The sequence below is a fragment of the Myodes glareolus genome, chromosome 4 (genome assembly GCF_982192425.1).
Source record: "Myodes glareolus chromosome 4, mMyoGla1.1, whole genome shotgun sequence".
Lineage (NCBI taxonomy): Eukaryota > Metazoa > Chordata > Mammalia > Rodentia > Cricetidae > Myodes > Myodes glareolus.
The window spans coordinates 23,984,169-24,005,697 of NC_142029.1; the positions used below are offsets into that span (position 1 = coordinate 23,984,169).

At 50.2% G+C, this 21,529-nt stretch overlaps 1 protein-coding gene across 2 annotated transcripts in view; it reads left to right on the plus strand.

Moving 5' to 3' along the window:
- Window positions 1-3,786: 3,786 nt before the first annotated feature.
- Window positions 3,787-21,529, plus strand: part of Igdcc4 (immunoglobulin superfamily DCC subclass member 4) — a 35,326-nt gene continuing 17,583 nt past the window's right edge. For both annotated transcript variants that reach the window (XM_048423809.3, XM_048423810.3), the window contains exons 1-3: window positions 3,787-3,883; window positions 15,063-15,416; window positions 16,392-16,533. In XM_048423809.3, coding sequence (XP_048279766.3) covers window positions 3,820-3,883; window positions 15,063-15,416; window positions 16,392-16,533 — 560 coding nt within the window. In that variant the 5' untranslated portion in view covers window positions 3,787-3,819. The remainder of the gene's footprint in view (window positions 3,884-15,062; window positions 15,417-16,391; window positions 16,534-21,529) is intronic.

A 21,529-nucleotide genomic window follows, 5' to 3' on the forward strand; every position in this document is an offset into this window, starting at 1 on the left:
GCTGAGGATGACACTGAACTTTTGATCTTCTTGGTTCTGCCTCTCACGTGCTGGGATTAAAGGTATGTTTGAACATGCAGTACTGGGGACTAAATCCAGGCTTTCATGCATGCAGTGCAAGCTCTCCAATAACCAAGCTATACCCCCAGCTTGTTTGAACTTCAGCACAGGAACTGTGCCTTAATCTACTGTCTCAGCCAGCAATTGCAACTCCACAGTTACCGACCTGCTTCTCTAGCAACCACCTGGCCACTCAGGCTGCAGCCTGTGGGAATTCTGTTCCTGCGGACACTGGCTGTTGCTTCTGCTAAAGGAAGCCTTAACTGAATCTCAAGATTCAAAGGCTGGGGTGAAAACCTGCTAGCTCAGAGAGGCTGGGTCGCAACAAGCTAGCCTTCTATTCTTGCTGGTGTCTCTGAAAGACCCACGCTTCCGCTCAGCTAAACCAGAAAAAGCTACACCATTCCAAATCCCTCCCTACTATTCCTGTATCTTTCTATCTCTCCTGAATGCCTTCTGATGCTCTATGATTACTTTCTGTCAACTAGTTGCTAATTCATCCTCCTAAACCCAAAGTTAATTTTATTTAATCAATACAAATGCAAACTCAAGTTTCACAGTGTGATTGACTATCCCCCAACACCAGCTCCTGAAAGACTTCCTGACAGTGTGTAGTATGGAAAAGTAAAGTGCTCAACTTGTGTTGGCTAGGCAGAGTTTATCATCATTTCCCCCTCCTCCCCCCCTTTTCTCCCTCCTCCTCCTCCTCCTCATCTCCCTCCTCCCCCTCTTCCTCCTCCTCCTCCTCCTTTTCTTCTTCTTCTTTGTCTTCTTCTTCTTCTTTTTTTCTTCTCCTTCTTCTTTTTCTTCATGATGAGGATTGAACTTCATCCCTAGTCCTGGGCAAAGTCTTGAAGCTGGAGGATAAAGATTTAGTGTGACTGGGGAGAGGGTAAACAAAGAAGATAGTTTCAAGGGAGCGTCAGAGACCGGACTTTGCGCTGTTTCTTTGAGACGGAAGCCACTGCTGTGATTTGAGCAGAACTATGGCATGATCTTGTCCTGGCAGGAATTCACGCCAGGTGCCAAAGAGGTTACAGCTACAATCCAGGGGAGAGGTGAGGAGGGTGATCAAGGCAGGATGGACAATCAGGTGGGGAAGGATCAAAGAGAATGGCATGATACGATGTAGACTTGAGCTGCAAGGTCATGGAGGAAGCTCAACAGGTAAAGGTGGCTGCTGTGCAAGCCCGACAAACTGAGGCCAATTTCTAAAACCCATTTAAAGATGAAGGGAAATGCCACTAAGTTGTCCTCTGACCTCCAGGTTGCACTGTGGCAATCATGCCTAACCCCCACACAAATCACACACACACACACACACACACACACATCATTTGTGTTGAAATTCAAAAACTTAGGTCTGAGCTACAGGAAGGATGTTGGTGTTTGGAACAGAGACAGCGAAGCCTGGAAGTGGTGATCAGGATGTGGACTACTGAGCAGGTAGCTGGATATGCAAATCTAGGGAGATGACTCAGACTGGTCCATTCAGCATCGCTAGTATAAAGATGAGAGCCCATCAAAGCCTTGAGAACCAAGGAATCACTCAGCTTCAAGGAAGGGGCATCCACCAAGTTAATTGCTAATGATGACTCTAGAATAAAACGAAGCTGAGCAGGAAATGGGGCAATACCAGATTCCATTAGATATGTAAAGTACAAACATGGGGACTGTGGCTCAGTTGGCTGAGTGCTTGCTTAACATTTGTGAAGCCCTGGGTTCAGTCCCCATCACTTGTCAATGGGGCACAGTGGTGCATACCTGTTATCTCAGCGTTCTAGAGGTGGAGGCAAGAGGATCATAGGTTCAAGGTCATCTTTGACTATATAACGGATTTGAGAGTACGGTCTTAACCTCTCCTTAAAAGTACAGTCCAAAAGTGTTCCCAAAGGCATAGTAAGGGCTAACTAGCAGCACATGAGCCAGAAACTAAACAGTTTTAAGTCATGGGAACACCAAACAAGAAATGGAAGGATACAGCATCTTTCTTTTTAAAAAAATTTATTTTTATGTGTATATGTATATTTACATGTGTTTATATGAACTGTGTGTGGCAGCTCCCACAGAGACCAGAAGAGGGCATCAGATCCATTGGAACTGGAGCTTCAGATGGCTGTGAGCTGCATGTGGGTGCTGGGACCAGGACTCAGGTCCTCTGGAAGCACTTTAAGCACTGAGCCATCATCTCTCCAGCCTCAAACGTGGTAAGGTTTTTGTTTGTTTGTTTCTTTGCTTTGTTTTGTCTTTTCAAGACAGTCCTGGCTGACCTGGAACTCACTTTGTAGACCAGGCTGACCTTCAAAGAGATGCGCCTGTCTCTGCCTCCAGAGTGCTGGGATTAAAAGCATGAGCCACCACTATCCATAGGTTCTTGGTTTTGGTTGGTTTTTTTTTCTTTTATAAAAAGATTTATTTATTTTTTATGTATTGATGTTTTGCCTACATGTCTGTCTGTGTAAGAATGTCAAATCCCCTAGATCTGGAGTTACAGACAGTTGTGAACTGCCATATGGGTGCTGGGAATTGAATCCAGAGCCTTTGGAAAAGTAGCCAGGGCTCTTAACCACTGAGCCATCTCTCTAGCCCCTTGGTTTTGTTTTTTAAGATTCGTTTTATTATTTTAAATTGTATATAATTGTGTGTCTGCCTGTAGGTACAGGTGTCACAGAGGCCAAAGGTATCAGAACTCCCGGAGCGAGAGTTACAGAATAATGTGAGCTGCCCGAGTGGGTGCTGGAACCCAAACCTAGGTCCTCTGCAAACGCAATAAGCACTCCGATCAGTGATCCATCTCTTCAGTCTCAGATGCGGCATTTTAAACAGCCATTGTGTGTGCATTCCTCTCCCCAGTCCAGCCTGACAATTGATTTCCCAGCTTCAGACATTGAGGCAAGTGACCTGGCTATGTCAATTAGAGAAATGTGGAGAAGAGGCAGTCCTGAAAATGAGAACCACACAATGGGATTGAAAAGGTGAAGAGGACCCAACACCACGGGGGCAGGCCCTGCACCTGCTGCTTTAAGCCTCCTACCCTTAGAAAGTCCACCCTCAAAGCCCCAGTATTTCCAGCCTGCAGGTGGGTAAAATGGGAGCAAGCAAGTCTTCATTGTCCCTCAGAGAGGCGGAACACAGTCCGGACTGGGTTGGCAACTGAGGAGGAAGGAAGGAAGACAAGAGAACTCTCAGCTTGAGATGACAGAGGTAGAGGGGACAAGGGACTGTGGTATCTCCAGTGGGTCTGTTGGTACAACCTGTGGAGAAGCTAAGCAGGATTCAGGTCAAGAAGACGTGAAGTGGAAAAAGACAGGGCTCAATGAATTGGCCTCCACTGAGCCTAGAACAGAGATGGAGGAGACCCCGAGGTAGGGTCATGGCAAGGATAAGATCCAGAGGCTCAGGTGAAAAGATGAACAGAAAGAAGGCAGAGGTGACCACGAGGGAGAGCAGAAGGCACCGCGTGCAGAGTGGGGCGCAGGAGCAGTTCGGTGGTGCCCAGGCGTGGGGTTCTCTGTGGGGCAGGGTGGTCACACTGGCGGGGCGCCCCCGCGTGGGCCGCTCGCCCAAGATGGCGATGGAGGGGCGGGCGAAGTGGCCGCGGCCCCGGCCCCCGCGCCGGCCCCCGCTCGGGCCCGGGCCCCGGAGGCCGCGCCCCCGCCCGCGGCGCCGCGCCTCCCGGAGCCACTGACGCCCGGCGCGCCCTCCCCCGGCGGCGGCCCAGGCGCCCGGACGCGGCAGCGGCGGCCCGAGCCCGGCCCTATGGCGCGGGCGGACACGGGCCGCGGGCTCCTGGCGCTGACCTTCTGCCTGCTGTCCGCGCGCGGTAAGGGCCCGGGTGGCCGCAGTCGCTAGTGGGCGTCCCCAGCGCCCGCGATGTTTGCACGCCGGGGCTGCGGGGACTTGCCCGCAGGGGGTGTGTGTCCTTGCTGTGTCCGTGCGTGTCCCCCTGCGCGTGGACCTTGTGTGTGTGAGGTGTACGTGTCTGTGTGTCGGGGTGGGGGTGTCCTGCGGGAGAATGTGTCCACAGCGAGTGCCTAAGGCGCCGGGTGGCATCGCCGGCGCGCGGGTGGCTGCGGCGCTGGTAGCTCTAAGCGGGGCATGCTTCTGCCCTGCCCGCACGCGTCTCGCGGTCGCGAGTGTGCCTGAGAGAGCAGGCGGGGCGGGAGTGTGCTCTTACACCTCCATTTGTGTCGGGTGCGTGTGTAACTGGATGCGGCTGAGCTAATATTTGGCCTTGGCTTTTGGGGAGTGTCCTTGCTCGTGGTGGGGGCGGCGGTGAGAAAAACCACACTCAACTTTGCCCAGTGGGTGTGGCCCCTGGGGCCAGCTAGAGCGGTAGGGGAATATGGGGTTGTGGACCCAGACCTGGGGTTCGGAGGAGGTGGGGGAAGGGCAGGAAACCAGTTGCTTTAGTGAACGGACCCAACATTTGGTCTCTGGATGGGACGCGTGTCACTCCTGCCCCACCCCAAAGGGCGGACAGGAGAAGCGTGGACGAGGTCAGCAAGGCCCCCACCAGTCTCCGGGTCCTAGCGTAGGGTAGGGTCAGGGGTAAAGATCACAATTGCACACACCGGAGAAAGGGCTGGGAGGGAGTAACGAAGTGTCCAAGTGTGTATGCCAGAGCTGCTTCTGCCACCCCTGGGCCCTCTGATTCTCAGTGGGATGTGCGTTTGCGGGGCAACCCAAGGGAGGTTAGGTGGTAGGGCCGCGAGGGGGATGGGCTGCCCGCTTTGTTCGATTACTTCTTGCCTTCCCTGCCGGGGAGGGAGTTGAGGATGTGTCCGGGGCGAGTCGGGGAGGGACTTGGCAGTGGGGGTGGGGAGGGGGATTTTTCTCCAGCTGCTGCGGCTTTCCAGAGAGACTGGGCCAGGCCACGTGGGAGGGAGGCAGGGAGGGCGGCGGGAGTGGGCTGGGGGGGGGGGGGGGAAGGAGCCTCGCCGGGCCAACCCCAGGCCCATCTCCAGGAAAACAGCGTGTGGGAGAGTGCTGGAAACAGCTCGGACCCTAGCTCGCCCAGCCAGACACGCCCCTTTCCCTCTGAGACCGTGGACCCGGCTGGAAGCCGGTGGTGACCTCTCGGTGCGTGGGGCTGGCTGGGTCGCAGAAACTAGGGGCCCGGGAGTTGTCAGGTGAATGTGGCGCGGGCAAATGTCAGAGAGGTGGCTATCTTCCTGGAGCCCAAAGGATTAGGAATAGTTGCAGCTGTGTGTCCCCTCCTCTTCCTACTCTTCCCAAAGCTTCAGGAACGCGGGATCCTGGCTGGCAATCGCACTCGCATTTTATTAAATACTTCTGAGGCCTCGGGCCGGAGCACCGGAGAAAGTCTGGAGACTGGCCTTTCCCTGCTCCCCACTACATAGGCAGAGAGTAGCGTGCATTGGGAGTCTTCATGGCCATCTGAATGACTAACAGCAAACTACTATTCTTGCCCTGGCTTAACCTCCTTTGAGTGTGTAAACCTCTGCAGTCTGTGGACACCCCTTTAGGGTAGAGGTCATCCATTCTTTCACAGTGTTTGTTGGGCTCTCTTTATAGGTTAACGTTTGCCTGATGCCCAGTATGTTGCAAACAAGATCCTAGCTGCAGGCTGCCAGTCTTAGTGTCAGGGTCGGAGGCCAGGATTGGCAAGGTGCTGCGGAAGAGAGGCTCCTGAGCCATACTGGGAAGATCAGAAAAGGTTCTGAAGAAATTGATGGAGAGAGGAAGAGCCAGCCCCGCAGAGGGAGGAGTCTTCCGGATCAAGCAGGGGGTGCCAATACTGGGAGGAGATTTAGTTCACATCATTGCATCAAGCTAAATCTGGCTGGCGGTTAGAACGGGGTGGGAGTTGGGCAGATGGGGGAGGGGCAGGCTACTAGCGTGTCAAGAGAGGAGGCTAAGGAAGGAACTGGTCCCAGCTCGCAAAGAGCAGTGTTAGTCCCACCAAGTCTGGCCTGAGACCCTCCTACCCCACTATGGGCAGGTTTTCAAACTAGCTTTGCATCAGCTCACTGTAGCCCCTGTGGAGGATGGATGGTACAGGGCTAGGCAAGAAGCCCTCCTCGGGAGGAGGTGGGGATACAGGAGGCAGTGGTGGCAGCTAGTGGCTTGCATGGCCAGATGCACTGGATTCTAGAGGTACTAAGGAAATGGAATTGGAAGGGTGTGAGCATAGATCAGTGGGTTTTTCTTTGTTATCAGTTTTGTATATGTGTATGGGCATTTTGCCTGCAAATATGTCTGTGCACCACATGTGTGCCCAGTGCCTGTGGAAACCAGATGACAGTGTCAGATTCCTTGGAACTGGAGCTACAGATGATTGTGAGTCATCATGTGGATGCTGGGAGCTTAACCCAGGTCCTCTGGAAGAGTAGCCAGTGCTTTTAACCACTGAGCCATCTCTCCCGCACCTATAGATATGGTTTATTAGTAGTAAGGAAGAAAATCAAACATAATAGTCTTCCCAGAAAAGTCAGTATGGGCCAGAATGAAGGGTTGGGTTAGGACGACGGCAGCACCTGCCCAGTCCTCTGTCCTTGCCTATGGGTCAGAGGTTGTGGCTGTGAGCTCATAGGAATAAGATTTCCATCTGAGGGCAGTGGCAAGAAGCTGAGTTCTTTTACCATATGAAGGAGTGGGGCTCCCCCTTCCACTCAAGTTAGAATTGAGGGCTTGGGGGACCCAGAGAGCTCTGAGAACATAGGTGAGTTTACCCCATCTGGAAAACCTCCTCCCTGCCATCCCTTTCTCAACCTTGAGACTCAGGCCCTTCCTAGAGGTCAACACTAGAAGCTTTTTGTTTGTTTGTTTTGAGTCAGGGTTGTAGCCCTGGCTGTCCTGGGACTTGCTCTGTAGACCAGGCTGGCCTGGAACTCAAGAGATCTGCCTGCCTCTGCTTTCTGAGTGCTGGGACTAAAGATTAGATTAGGAAGCTTCTTTTGATAGTGATTCTTGCAGGAAATTTACCTATTACCTTAAGCTGAACCTGTGTGTGTTACCATGGCCTCATTAATCACGTTTATATATGGATAGTTTCCTGACAGTATCTCCTTCAAGCTAAGAAATCTCATGATATCATGTAATGTCAGCACTCAAAGAAACATGGGAAACTAGGCATTGTGGTGCCTCTTTGTAACCTAGTGCTTGAAAGACTGAGGCAGAAGGATTGCTGTGAGTTAAGTGCCAGCCTGGGCTACATAGCGACTCGAGTTGCTCCCGTCAAAAAAGAGAAAGTAAAAAAAGAATTTATTGTGAGCCCATTTTACAAGACAAGAAACCTATGTGGCTTCCCGAAGTTACTCAGTGAGAAATTGATCTTGGGCCCTAGCAGTCTTCTGGCTCCTCTTTGTAAGGCCGCCCAGTCACTCTTCCCAGGGATCTGGGAACATAGCAAGTCCACCCCTCTGCACTTCTTCCGTAAGACAGGTTAGCCCCTTTAGACCTGAATCTTCTCTCTGGTTGGTCCGAGGATGTGGAATTCTTTTGCTCATCTCCTGTTCCCTCCATGGTCTCTGAGGTACAGCAACCAGACTTGGAATTCCAGATGCAGAACATATGTGGCTGCCAGACAGGCCTGGGGCTCCCAGGAGGGCAGGGGGAAGAATGAGGGGCTCTATGGAGAAGTTGATGGAATGGGAAATGGGGTTCAGGAAGGAAAGCCAGAAAGGCTACCCTGGGGTCCTGCATTCTCCTCTGGGCTAGGCCAGCTGAGGACTCCTATAGCTGTAGAGGAACCATGGGGTCATTGGGGTCAAGGAAGCCAAGAGCCAATAAGCTTTCTCCCAGGTGCATGTCAGGACTTCTGATCTCCTAATAGGGGTCTCTTACTTTACACGACCTTGTTAAATAGTTCTGAGAACAGAGCTATGGCACCCATCAACAGTTCATATGCAGAGACAGCGTGGACTCAGAAGAAATCCTTTTTTTTTCCCCTTAAAGATTTATTTGTTTATTATGTACACAGTGTTCAGCCTGTGTGTATACCTACACACAAGAAGAGGGCCCCAGATCTCACAATAGATGGTTTTGAGCCATCATGGGGTTGCTGGGAATTGAACTCAGGACCTCTGGAAGAGCAGTCAGTGCTCTTAACTTCTGAGCCACCTCTCCAGCCCAGAAGAAATACTTTTAAGCATATGAGACGTATAGCAGAACCAGCAAGCTAAAGGATTCCCTGCCCTAATTATATTTAGACAAAGTTTTACTATGAATTTGCTGTTCTGTTTCTGTGTGGTTTTAGTTTGCTTGTTTCAGACAGGTCCATTGTAGCCCAGGCTGGCCTTGAACTTACTATATAGCTTTGAACTTCTGATTTTTCTGCCTCTACCCTCTGAGTGTTGGGAGTACAGGATTTACCAACACATATAGTTTATACAGTGTTGGGACTAAATCCAGGGTTTCAGGCATACTAGGTAAGCATTCTACCAGATGAACATATCCCAAGCCCTCAGTCTAGGTGGCTTTAAAGCATTTTATTAGGTGTCTAGAGGCTACATAATATACCAGGCAGTTTCTGTCTGTATTATTCAGATTGTCCCTAACTCTGAAGGGATTTACTGTATTTTCACAGATAACAAAGCCATGGCTTGGACAGGCATAAGGATAGAATTCTCTATTATTTGAGAGGGTCTGCATGTCTACACAGCTACTTAAGTAGAGGATCTACTCGACACAAGACACTGTTATAGATGCTAAAGCCTAAAGGACAACTCGGATATAACCCTAAGAGATTGTTAAAGACAAGCCAAAAACAGGGCCAGGGTTGTTGCTCAGTTGGTAGAGTGCTTTGCCCAGCATGCAACTGGCCCTGTGATCCAACCTGTAATCCCAGCACTTGGGAGGTAGAGGCGAAGGGATCAGACATTCAAGGTCATTCTCAGCTGCCTATAGAGTTCAAGAGCAGCCTGAGTTACGTGAGACAGGGTCTCAAAAATGGTCTGGAGTGGTAACTGCAGCAATCTAGGCACACAGTTTTCTAGAGGTCAGAAGATGTGCAGGGACAAGTGGCCTAATCAGACTGTTCCAAAGCTGTTCTAGGAAGAAGTAGCCAGGGGACCCACAAGGCGCTTTCACTTGGGGGTGGCTTGTTTTGTATGGCTTGGTGGACACAAATATCGGGGACCAGGGGGAGACAGGCCATGTTGAATGTGGCTTTGTTGTCACCCTAGATGACACTGAGTCTCCCTCCCTGGATTGGAGAGAGAGGGGACTGAGGCCTTTCTTGTGTCCATGGCACCTATTCAGACCCTGCATCCAACAGTTGGAGGGAGGGACTTAGTATGTGGTGAGGATGGTGGCCAAGGCTCTGGAAGAAACTGCCTTGTGTTTTTTGGGAAAGAAGAATGGCCTATGGTGTCAGGGAGGATTGCCCTTCAGCTGCAAACAAGTTGTAAGTTTGTGGAGAACAGCATGGAAGTTCTGATGTTTGGCCTTACTTTCCCTCCCCCACCTACATGCCCTGTCCTTCTTGAACATTCCCTGGAGAATGGAACCCAACTCAGGATCCTGATGACTTCACCGAATAACTCCAGTCAGACCCTGGAACACTATAGCAAATTGCCTTTCTGACTAGGTTCTCAATGGTCTCATAAAATCTAACTTGTCCTCTTAAGTGGGCAAAAGAGCTTCTCAGAGCCCAGTATGGTGGCACAAACCTGTATAAGAAGCAGGGGCAAGATTGGGCAGTGGTGGTGTACGCCTTTAATCCCAGCACTTGGGAGGCAGAGGCAAGCTGATCTACAGAGTGAGTTCCAGAACACCTAGGACTGTTACACAGAGAAATCCTATCTCAAAAATTCAGAGGGGGAAGGGGGGAGGAAAAGCAGAGGCAGGAGGACAGCCTGGGCTACATAGTGAGATCAGGTCTCAAAGAGAGAGAGAGAAACAAAACATCCGTTTGAAAAATAAGATTGAGGGGCTGGGGAGAGGGCTCAGGGGTTAAGAACATTGGCTGCTCTCCCAAAGGACCCAGGTTCAGTCCCCAGCAGCTCATAACTGTCTGTAATGAGGGGATTCGACATACATACAGGCAAAACCACTAGTACACATAAAATAAAAATAAATTTAAAAAAACAAAAACAAAGAAAAAGAAAAAATAAGATTGAGGGCCAAGGAAAGTGGGGAGAGCCTTTGATCCTAGCCCTCAGGTGGCAGAGGTAGGGGGACCTCTGTAAGTTTACTATGTGAATGGCCAGGGGATCCCCAAAACAGAAGTTCTGTATCTTTGTTAGGGTCTCACCAAGAAGACCGATGGGGATTGAGGGAGACCCTTGGAGGCGAAAGACTGGTGATCAGCAAGCGCCTCTGGTACATTCAGTGTGCTAGAGAAGAACAGGAAAACACTTGGACGCAAGACTTGGGAGTCAGCCATGCAGTGGGTGGGGGAGCAAGGTCCCTTGGACAAGTAAGGTCCACCCACTTTCAGTCACCACTATTACAGGTTTGGTGGCAGAGGAATCAGACTTTTGGTTTTGTTTTGTTTAGTTTTTTCAAGTCAGGATTTCTCTGTGTAACAGCTTGGCTCTTCTCAGTGTAGACCAGGCTGGCCTTGAACTCACAGCTCCACCTGCCTCTGATTTGGTTTTAATTAGCTCAGACTGGACTTGAATTCCCTACATCATCGTATCATTGTGGGTGACCTTGAACTTTATGTACGTGTGTTAGGAGTGTTAGGAATTGAATTTAGGGGCTCAACATATTAGGCGAGTACTCTTTTCTTTCCTCTTTCTTTTGTTTTTGTTTTTCAAGAAAGGGTTTCTCTGTGCAACAACCCTAACTGTCCTAGAACTCACTTTGTAGACAGAAATCTACCTACCTCTATCTCTTAAATGCTGGGATTAAAGGCGTATGCTTCCAAATTCAGGTTGTTTCTTTGTTTTTGTTTTTGTTTTTTTTGGTTTTTTGTTTGTTTGTTTGTTTGTTTGCTTGTTTTTCGTAAGCACTCTTATCACTGAGCTGTATTTCAAGCCTGCTCTTGAACTTCTAATCCCCCTGCCTCCACCTCCCTAGGGCAGATATTTCCTATGTCAGGTGTGTACCACTAAGTCCTAATTATCCAGAGCTAGGGATCAACCCCAGGTCCTCCAGTATGCTAGGCCTGAGCTATACCTAGTCCAAGAAGTTTGATGCAAATGTTTGAGTTTGGAGATTACCCTGCTTAAGGCTGAGAAACTGAGACAGAAAGGGAGAAAAGGAGCTAACCCAAGGTTGTGCAAGAAACGTTTGGCCCTAAAGTCCTGGAGGAGACCAAATGATGGCTGAAGCACGAAGTTTGTTTCAGTTCTAGCAGGAACGAAAAGTGCTTAAAAGACCCACAAATGGCATTTGAAAAACTTTCCTAGAAGAAGGCAGAAGGTCTCCTGGAGGGAAGCTGGCATCCGGGCAGAGTTCCTGGGAAATCTTTCTCCGGAGCATCTCCCCCACACCCCCAGTTCCAGGTTCATCTCCTGAAAGTCAAAGGACAGTTTGCTCAGCTCTCCCCACCGCATCCCTGTGTCTGGTCCCTAGTTTCCTCATCCGTGGACTGGACCTTGAACTTGGGGAAGTAGCCACTGAAATGGGTCCACTGGGCTGTGGCACAGGGCTGCTGCTCTCTGAGACGGACCCGGGTCCTTCTGTGTCTTCATCCCTGTGGGTTTCCCTGACTCCGCCTAGCTGGGCTCCTCTGAGGTAGTCAAGCTAGACATCTGCTGAGCCATGAATATTCAGGAAGGGAACTGGAGCTCCTGGGGCCCCCCTGCCAGCCACCAGCCCCTCTGGCGGCTGTCCTGCCCGCCAGAGCCCAGGCTGCTGATACCCAGCAGCTGCTCGGGCCCCAACTGTTCACATTGTTTGTTCTGCACGGCAGGGGATTTTCCAAGCCCCGGACGTGCTTTAGGGGGTGGGGAGGCTGCCAGAGGGCTCGGGGATTCGTGTTCTGTGGGTCTTTTTCTCCTCTGAAACCCAAGCCTGCAGTTCTGCCTCGGGAGTAGAGCATTTGAAGCTGCTGGGCTGAGAGCCCATGCTTGCCTTCCACAACTCTGAATTTGAATCATGGAATCTAGGGCTTTAGAAGAACAGAAAGGACTGGGTGCTAAGGGCAGCAAAGAGCATTTGTGTAACTCCTTGCCGTGTGCCCAGGGTCTTAAAGAATGCACCTCTGCAGCTTCGGGTGCAGTCGTGTGGTGAGCTTTTGACTAACCTTACAAAGCCGTTAGTGCTATCCCCAGCACCCCACCAAAAGAGAACGAGCCCCTGTACTTCTTGGATGTCCTTCACGACATGCAGCACTTGGTTGATTCTCAGAGGCTCGGTAGCACCTGCATTTTAAATGTGTGGAAACTGAGTCCCAGAGAGGACACCTGGCTGTAGGGACAGCTGGAAGTTGAAGCAGCAAGACTGGGACCTTGATCTCTCTGCCTCTGCCTCTGCCTCTGTCTATCTCTGTGTGTGTGTGTGTGTGTGTGTGTGTTGTTTGTGATGTATGTACGCGTTCACGTGTAAGTGTACATGTTGAGGTCAAAGGTCATTGTCTTTTTTTTTTTTTTTAAGTGAGGGCATGGATGAGATGGGGTTCCCTGAGGACAACAAATAGCAAGCAGCTGTACCAGGATGCTACAGCTGAGGAGGAGGCAGCCTAGAGCTGTCTCAGTAGCTGAAGTGTGACAGCAAGGTGAACCCTTTGTTCACCCACAGCTTGTCTGCTAGCCGTGTCCTGGCACCACTTGTACAAATACCGCCTTTCAAGCAACATCATAGTGAAGAATAAATAGAAAGAAATAACAATTTAGAGTTGCTTATTCTATTTGATGTGTATGAGTGTTTTGCTTGTATATGTATGTGTTCATGGCATATACAGGCAAAATGCCTATATACATAAAATTAATAGTAGCAATAATAATACAGGGGAGAAAAGGACAGTCCTAACTGACTGAGGCAAGGGATGAGGGAAGAAGCGTGAAGGAGGGAGGGTCAGCAGGAAGCTGGTTGGACCACTGTGCTTACACTATCTGTGTGTTCAACTGTGTGTGGACCTCAGATCCCTTAGAACTGGAGTTACAAATGGTTGTGAGCCACCATGTGGGTGTTGGGACTTGAACTCTGGTCCTATGCAAGAGTACTAGCCTTAATGACTGAACCATCTCTCCTGTTCCCCCTTCCCTCCTCTTCTTTCTCTGGTTTGTTGTTGTTGTTGTTGTTGTTGTTTTTGGGTTTTTTTTTTGTTTTTGTTTTGTTTTTTGTTTTTCGAGACAGGGTTTCTCTGTGTAGCTTTGGAACCTGTCCTGGAACTAGCTCTTATAGCCCAGGCTGGCCTCAAACTCACAGAGATCCGCCTGCCTTTGCCTCCCGAGTGCTGGGATTAAATGTGTGCACTGCTGTCTAACCCCTGGACTATCTTATTCCTCTTTGAATGCTGGGGGGGGGGGGGGGAATAATAGGGACACAGAGGAGTCTAGGTGTTGACCAGTGTGGCAGACAGAAGAACACGTATGTAGAGGAACACAGATGAAACCATGTGGGGTGTGCGTGGGATGGTGCTGTGTTTGCTCCGGAACCAATATCTTTGTATCATTGAAGAAACTGAGACCCAGAAGAAGTACTTAGCTGAAGGCATACACCTCCCAGATTGCCTAGCCTTCCTGCTTTGTGTGGCTCTGTCACTGCAGACTTGCCTCATACTGAGGATGTCATCTCTATCCTTGGAGTCAGGACAGAGGCTAAGGGGAGACCTTGGGCTACTGAGTTTTTATGGGACAAGGGGATAGCAGTTCAGCTGTGATGATGGACTCACACTGGGGAACCATTGCTCTGTTATGATGATGGGCAGGCCCTGTTGAAGCATTAATTATGATAAGAAATATTTCCCTCTGCGATTTTTTGTCTTGATTCAGGATAGTGTGTGATCCTCCCTTTGTGGCAGGGGCAGTGCTAGGTTCTATGAAAGTATGCACACACACATGCACGCATGCACGCACGCACGCACGCATGCATGCTCATACTTGCTTTACCCTCATAGCGCGTTTCTCAGAGTTTTCCACCTACAACATTTTTCTAGCCTGTGGTGTGTATTTAGTTGAGTAATAGTGGTGGAGATGACCCATTGGATTCCAAAGGGAATAAAACCACTGAGCCACCACACAGAGCCAGGCAATGCTGCAGTGGGCATTCATGACAGCCCTAAAGGAAAGAATTGCTATGTATTTCTTAAACCGAGATACAATTTACATAGAATTTGCCACGTGTTCAAGTATGCTTTTTTGAGACAGTTTCATGCAACCCAGGCAGGCATCCAAGTTACTACATAGCTAAAGATGAGAATGAACCTCAGCTATTGATCCTCCTGGCTCCATCCCCAGGATTTTGGGATTATAGGTGTGCACCACCCACCCAATTTATGTAGTTCTGGGGTTCAAATCCAGGCCTCACGTCTGCTATGCAAGCAAGCAGTCTACCAACTGAGCTATCTCCTCTGTACCACACCCTTTTACCCTGTGGTTTTAAATATACTAATAAAGTTGTGTTCCTCGACCGCTGTCTAAGCCTAGAACATTTTCACCCCAAGGGAACCTCATGCTCCTTAGCAGTCGCTCCCCCATTCCTCTCTGCTCAACATCCTTGGTAACCGTTAATCTCTGGACATTTCACAGAGATGAGCTCACAAAGTTTGTGGCATCTGGTGGCAGGCGGCTTGCGCTGGGCATGACACTCCCAGGGTTCCTCTGTGCACTAGCCTGCAGAGCTCTTCGTCCCTTTTGCTGACTGAACATAACAGCCGCCACTTATCGGGTGGAAAGCAAACATTTGGGTCTGATCTACTGTCCAGCTGTTGTGGTAGACTGCAGTGAGCTGGGGTTTGTGGTAGGTGAGGAAGCCAAGCTCTGGGAAGATGGGACCCAAGAAGGAAGAAACTTCTGGCAGAGAGAGAACTGGCTTTGATAGACAGGGTCTTTCCATAAGTGATTGGCACCGGGTGTCACTCCCGGTGTCAGTCAGTGACCAGGAGGCCACCCGCCCACAGCCCTGGTGGTTCTTCCTCCTCACAGGGGAGCTGCTGTTGCCCCAGGAGACAACCGTCAAGCTGAGCTGTGATGCAGGGCCACTGCAAGTGGTCCTGGGCCCCCAGCAGGCTGCAGTGCTCGACTGTAGTTTGGGGGCTGCTGCTGCTGGACCGCCAACCAGGGCGACATGGAGCAAGGATGGGGACACCGTGCTGGAACATGACCACCTGCGCCTGCTACCCAACGGCTCCCTGTGGCTGTCCTCACCTCCAGAATCAGAAGACAGTGCTGACGAGGAAGCTTTTAGGACACGAAAGGTCATTGAGGGCAGCTATTCCTGTCTGGCCCATGGCCCACTGGGAATCGTGGCCAGCCAGGTTGCTGTGGTTAAGCTTGCCAGTAAGTGCTTGCATCTGGGGTGAGGGTTGAGATTTGGAGACCAAAGGGAAGGGATGGGGTGGGGGTGAGAACTATGGTTAGTTACCCACACCAAAACCAGGAGCCCAACCCAGGTTATCTGCCCCCTGTCCTGTCCTGCTCAGTGGGTCCCTTCCTGCTATTATCTACCCTTACCATTCAGGGCTCCTTCACCCCCTCACCATCCTTTCCCCACCGTTTGAGTTCTAGTGTATAGGATTAGCTTCTCTGCCAGGAAGAAGTCAGGGCCCCAGAGCTGTCTCTTTGTGTTCCCCACCCACACAGCACTGTGCACAAGGATATAGCCAACCCCTGCCCGCGCTGTGCACAGGGATATAGCCAACCCCTACCCGCGCTGTGCACAGGGATATAGCCAACCCCTACCCGCGCTGTGCACAGGGATATAGCCAACCCCTACCCGCGCTGTGCACAGGGATATAGCCAACCCCTACCCGCGCTGTGCACAGGGATATAGCCAACCCCTACCCGCGCTGTGCACAGGGATATAGCCAACCCCTATCCGCGCTGTGCACAGGGATATAGCCAAACCCTATCCGCGCTGTGCACAGGGATATAGCCAACTCCTATCTGCGCTGTGCACAGGGATATAGCCAACTCCTATCAGCGCTGTGCATAGGGATATAGCCAACCCCTATCCGCGCTGTGCACAGGGTATAACCAACCCCTATTCTCCTGGCTCTGGACCCTCAGGGCTCTCTAGAGAACATGTTACTAAGAAATGAACCTATAGTGTGACCATGATGATGATATTGAGCAGGAGGACCTTGGAATTCACTCAGCACCATCTAAGTAGTAATCCCTTGTCCACCTCCCTCTGCTCCCCAACTGTGTCCGCCTTGTTCTGGATTTGCTTGGCTCTGTGTTTCTGTGTCCCTGTGCATACTGTGTTCACGCTCTCACGCTCTCGTTCCCTCTCCTCACTCTGCTTATCCCCAGCGCTTGCTGACTTCTCTCTGCACCCAGAGTCCCAGACAGTGGAGGAGAATGGGACAGCACGCTTTGAATGTCACACGGAGGGGCTGCCAGTCCCCATCATTACTTGGGAAAAAGACCAGGTGACAGTGCCTGAGGAGCCTCGGTGAGTGTCCCACAAAGGAGTCTGCCCCAATGTGCAGGGCAGAGGGTTCTGGTACATGCTTAGAGCTGGGATTCTTAGAGGCGAGGTGGTTCTAGTCACCTAAACTCAACCAAGAGCCAACTACTAGCCTGACTTCTAGCCAAGTTAAAAGGTTTCTTCTCTAGAAGAAAAGCCACCCACCAGGCTGGGGTACCCAGAACTGGAGGACAGTCTAGAGCCCTTCCGTAGTCTACTGCCTGCTTTACTGGGGGCACTAAGTGCCAGGGAGCTGCTGTGTTCTATTTACGACCACACCAGGAGCCACTGCAGAGGACCGGCTGGCTTCTGCTCAGATTGCTCTTTCCAAGGTTCCTCTAGAGTTTCTCCCTGGACTCCTCTCTTCTCTTCCTGACTCTACTCCACCCTTCATGTGCAGGCATCTGACCAGTAGGCTACAGGGTCTGTCTTGTTCCATCCCCTTCTCTTACTATAGAGATAGTGGCTTGATGGAACAATCCAGGCAAAGTTTCAGGTTGGAAGCAAAGCAGGACAGCCAGGACTTTTTCCCTGCGGTGAACTCCTGGCAAGTCCAGATACACACATAGCAGGCCAGAACCCTCCCTGCCTCTGTGGCCTCTGGGTTGACTTCAAGTCTTGGTCCTCACCTATGGATTCCACATCTTTGGGAGATGCAGCTCCAAAGATCTCTCCCAGGCATTCCACAGTCCTCTCCTGCTTCTGTCTGTCGGCTGTGTCTTTCTCCTCTTCTGCATGGAAGTGAGATCCCCCAACTCAGAAACACTGGCTTCCAAATCACTCCCAAGCACCACGCCCAACTCACTTTGTGACTGTTGAGCTGCTCCCAGCCTTGCTGACTTTTGTCCGAATCAGGGTGGGGAGTGGAAGGTGTAGCGAAATCACAGGATACCTGTGTTCAGATAGGATTGTCATTGACCTAGTGTAGCCTGGCCTCCACTCGTCCTTAGCGTCCCTCTTCATTCAGCTCTATTCTACCCATATCTGAGATGAAATGGAACAGACATTCAGTTAATTTGTGATTTCCCAAAATGTGGTCATTTATAGCATGTTAGTTTTTTTCAGTTTATTTTATATTTATTTTTGAGACAAGGTCTCATTCTAGTTCAGGCTGGCCTTAAACTCAACCAAGGGTGATCCTGATCTCCTGATCTTCCTTGTCTGCTGGGTTCAGAATAACAGTTTATGTGGTACTAGTGATGGAACCCAGGGTTTGAAGCATGCTAAGCAAGGACTCTTACTGACTGAGCTACCTCCCCAGCTCAAATATACATTTTTAAAGTTCATATAAACAAAAAAGAAAGGAGAATTGTCTCATTGCCCACCTACTGTTATTTTCTTTTGGGGGAGGTCAATTGTTTGCTTTTTTTCTGACATAGGGTCTTGCTAGGTAGCCCAGGCTAGCCTCAGACTTAAGACCTTTCTGCCTCAGTTTCTACAGTCCTAGAATTATAAGCCTGTGCCACCATACTTGGCCTCCATTTATTAATCTTTGCTTTTATTTTTCTCTCATTGTTAGGTTTCTGTTTTGCTTTAAGCAGGGTTTCCCTGTGTATCCCTGGTTTGTCTAGACCTCACTCTGTAGATCAGGCTGGCCTCAGCAAAACAGTGGGGGATCAGACTTCCCCTCCCAGCATCTAACTCAGGCATCATCCCATAGAGTTACAGGCCTCACCCATGAGGTGAGGCTGCCAGCTCCCAGCTCCAGCAGCGCTTGCCACCAAGTCCTCTGAAAATTGATCCTGGGCTATAAATAGCCCAGGCTCACATGCCCTAGCACATTGTGTCAGGGAATAAAGAAATGTCTAAAACAGCAACTTGATTTAGGCCAAGGTATGTATTTTTGCACGTGCCCAGATGTACAAATACGATAGTCATAAACACAGCCCAGTGGTTATAGGAGATTGTAAACTGAGCATCTGCAGCACAGGGGTACCCTGTGGGGGCGGGGGGAAAGCACATATTCTCCAACCAATGATAGCGCTAAACCTCAAGGCAATTCCCTGACATTTACTATTTATTTATTTACGTACTTGATTACTTATTTAAAGGCAGAATCTCAGGAGCTTAGACTGGCCTTGAACTCCTAATTCCCCAACTCCCTACTTTCCCAGCGCTGGGACTGCAGGCGTGAGCCACCGTGGCCTGTTCACAAGGTGCTGCGGATCGAACCCAGGCTTCTGTCTGTGTCTACTCTACCAGCTGAGCTACAGCCCAGCTCCACTTCCACAAATTTCTACTAAAAGGGGATACTTTTTCTTCCATAGGAGCCAGTCATGAATGAGACTAAAAATTGAATTTATGTTAAGATTTATGCCAAAATACACAACTTTATGGAATGAGAAGAGAAGCCACTAATGTTTTGAGTATTCCATCCAGGTCCTTTGAAATATATATGAGGTTCATACCTGTATAGATGTGTTTGGAGCTGGTAATTTACAGTGTCTCTGTCCCTGTAGAATGTGAGCTCATGGGAAGAGGGTCAGGGCTGTGAAGCTTGCAGGCCGGGCCTCACTGGGCCCTTTTTCCAGACGAGAACCCTGTTGCACAGACACATCATATCACTCGCTACAGTGACACGCATGAGAACCGGTTCTCTCACCCCTCTACACTGGTGCTTGTGTGCTGACGCCCTCCGTCACAAAACAGGGGGAAAGGCACACAGTTTGATGTTTCGCATTTGAGAACGTCCTGTCCCAGCATTTGGAAGGTTGAGGCAGGAGGATCAGAAGTTCAGGCTCATCCCCAGCTGCATGGAATGAGTTTAAGACCAGCCTGTGATAACCTATGGCAAATAATTATTTATCTCATTTTGTAAAGCTCAACTAGTAAGAATCCCTACTAGTCCCCCTCACAGAGGAAACCCCATGCACTACACAAGCTTCACTAACCTTGGCTTTTTCTTCATCCATCCCAACCTATTGTTTATCTGTTTTCCAAAACTAGAATTTCCTCCTAAGCAATACTTTGTGACTTCTCCCCTACTAACCAATACATCTGGGACATCTTCCCAGAATCAGAGCTTCCAAAACCACTCTGTAGCAAAAACAGAAAAGGTTTAGACAGCCGTGAGCAGGCAGGGTCCCACCTCACCTCTGGCTGCAACTACAGCCCTGTGCCTGAGGAAGGAAAATGTCCACTCATGCACACGAAGTGAAGTTCAAGGAACAGATTTGCTCTTGGCGCTTGGTACACCATTTTCCTGGCAGGACCGAGACCGTTAGGGTTAGACAGGGGAGGCAATTAGCTGAGCACTGTCTGGCTGGAGGATGGAGAGAAGAGAAAAGGCTGCGGAACACAGCATGCTAGGTAGAGTCTGGCATGAGGGGGTCTCACCAGGCACCTGCTTGTTCTACCTCATTTTCTCAAGACAGCGGGTTGGGTACCAGCCCAGATACTTCCCTGCATTCCGTCCTGCTCCACTGCCCCCACCTCTCTACCTTAGCGCTTGTGGATCTGGAGCTGAGGTCAGAGGTTATGTGGGGGTCAGGGATTCACCTGGGGGACAGGGAAAGGAGTCATACTGTTGCGGCAGGTTTCTAAGAACCTGTCCAGAATGTCTCCCAAGACCCTTCTTCAGTCCCTGGGCCACTCCACTTCTCCGGCAGTTAGGTTTTCTCAGTCCCTGCTTCTCCAGGAGCAAAGGGGCTTCCTCCAGCACACAACTGCCCTGCCCCCTCTGACTCCACCCAGTCTGTACACCTAAGATTGTCACCACCTGGAGCTGACCCTGTAGAAGACATCATCACCTCCTGCTTGGTTGAGCATACTCAGTGCCCACCCTCACAACCCTCCTGCTTCAGATTTCTCAAGCAAGGTCTCCTGGCCTCCTCAACCCTCTACCCAGGAGGGCAGGTAACAATGCCCTCATCCCTCCTGGCCCTCCAAACTGCTGTGTAGATTGCTGGATGGGACCTGCGGGAAACCACGCCCATTCCTTCCCATTGGCCTCCCTAGCTATGAGTAGTGGGCTGAACAGACCTGGATTCAAGATGTTTTGGTTTTGTGGTATGGTGTCACGTCATCTAGGCTGGCCTCAAGCTCACTACGTATTTACAGGATGACCTTGAACTTCTCATCCTCCTGCCTTCACCTCCCTAGTGCTGTAATTGCAGGCATGGAGCATTGCTGGTTTATACAGTGCTGAAGATGGAAGCTAGGGCCTGGTGCACACTAGATAAGCACTCTACTTAACTGAGCCACATCCCAAGACCCTGGTTTCAGGGTTTAACTGCCCCAGCTTGAAGATCCTGGGTGAACATCCTAATCTGAGATTCTGTTTTGTTACCATAAAATGGAGGTTGTGATTCTTTTGAGGGTCAAATGAGATAAGGGGATAAGGGAGTTTTTCTTGGTGGTGGGGAGGAAAAGAAAATACAGTAAGAGATTAATGGGGGGGGGCTGGCAAAGAGATGGCTCAGAAGTTAGAATGTGTACTGCCCCTCCAGAGGACCTGAGTTTAGTTTTCAGCATCCATATCAGGCTGCTCCAGACTGTCCGTAACTCCAGCTCCATCTGTAATCTCAGCCCTCTCCTGGTCTGCAGACACCTGACTAACACTTGCACACACCTACACATACATAATTCTTTAAAAATCCAAATTGTTAAAAGGGTGTGTGTGCATAATAAAAATAAGTTCCTTATACACCCAGCTTCCAGGCTCCCAGGTCCCCTCCCCAAAGACAACCTCTGTTTACAGGAACATTCAGTTCACACACAAACCGGTAAGAATTTTAGTCTCCACTCATGTTATTCTGTGACACCAAAGCACACTGTGCAGATGGCTCCTGGCCCTGCTGCGTCCCATTTCAGGAAGTTCCCAAACCTGTGAACTCGGGTCAGGCCCAACAGTTTCCAGCCTCTGGTCTTGCGGAAAGGGGGTGCAGCAAACACTGGCTTATGTTTGTGCACACGTCTGGGACTCACTTGATAGACTCCAAGAAGTGCCAGGGCTGGATGAAAACCTCCTTGTTGCTGAACT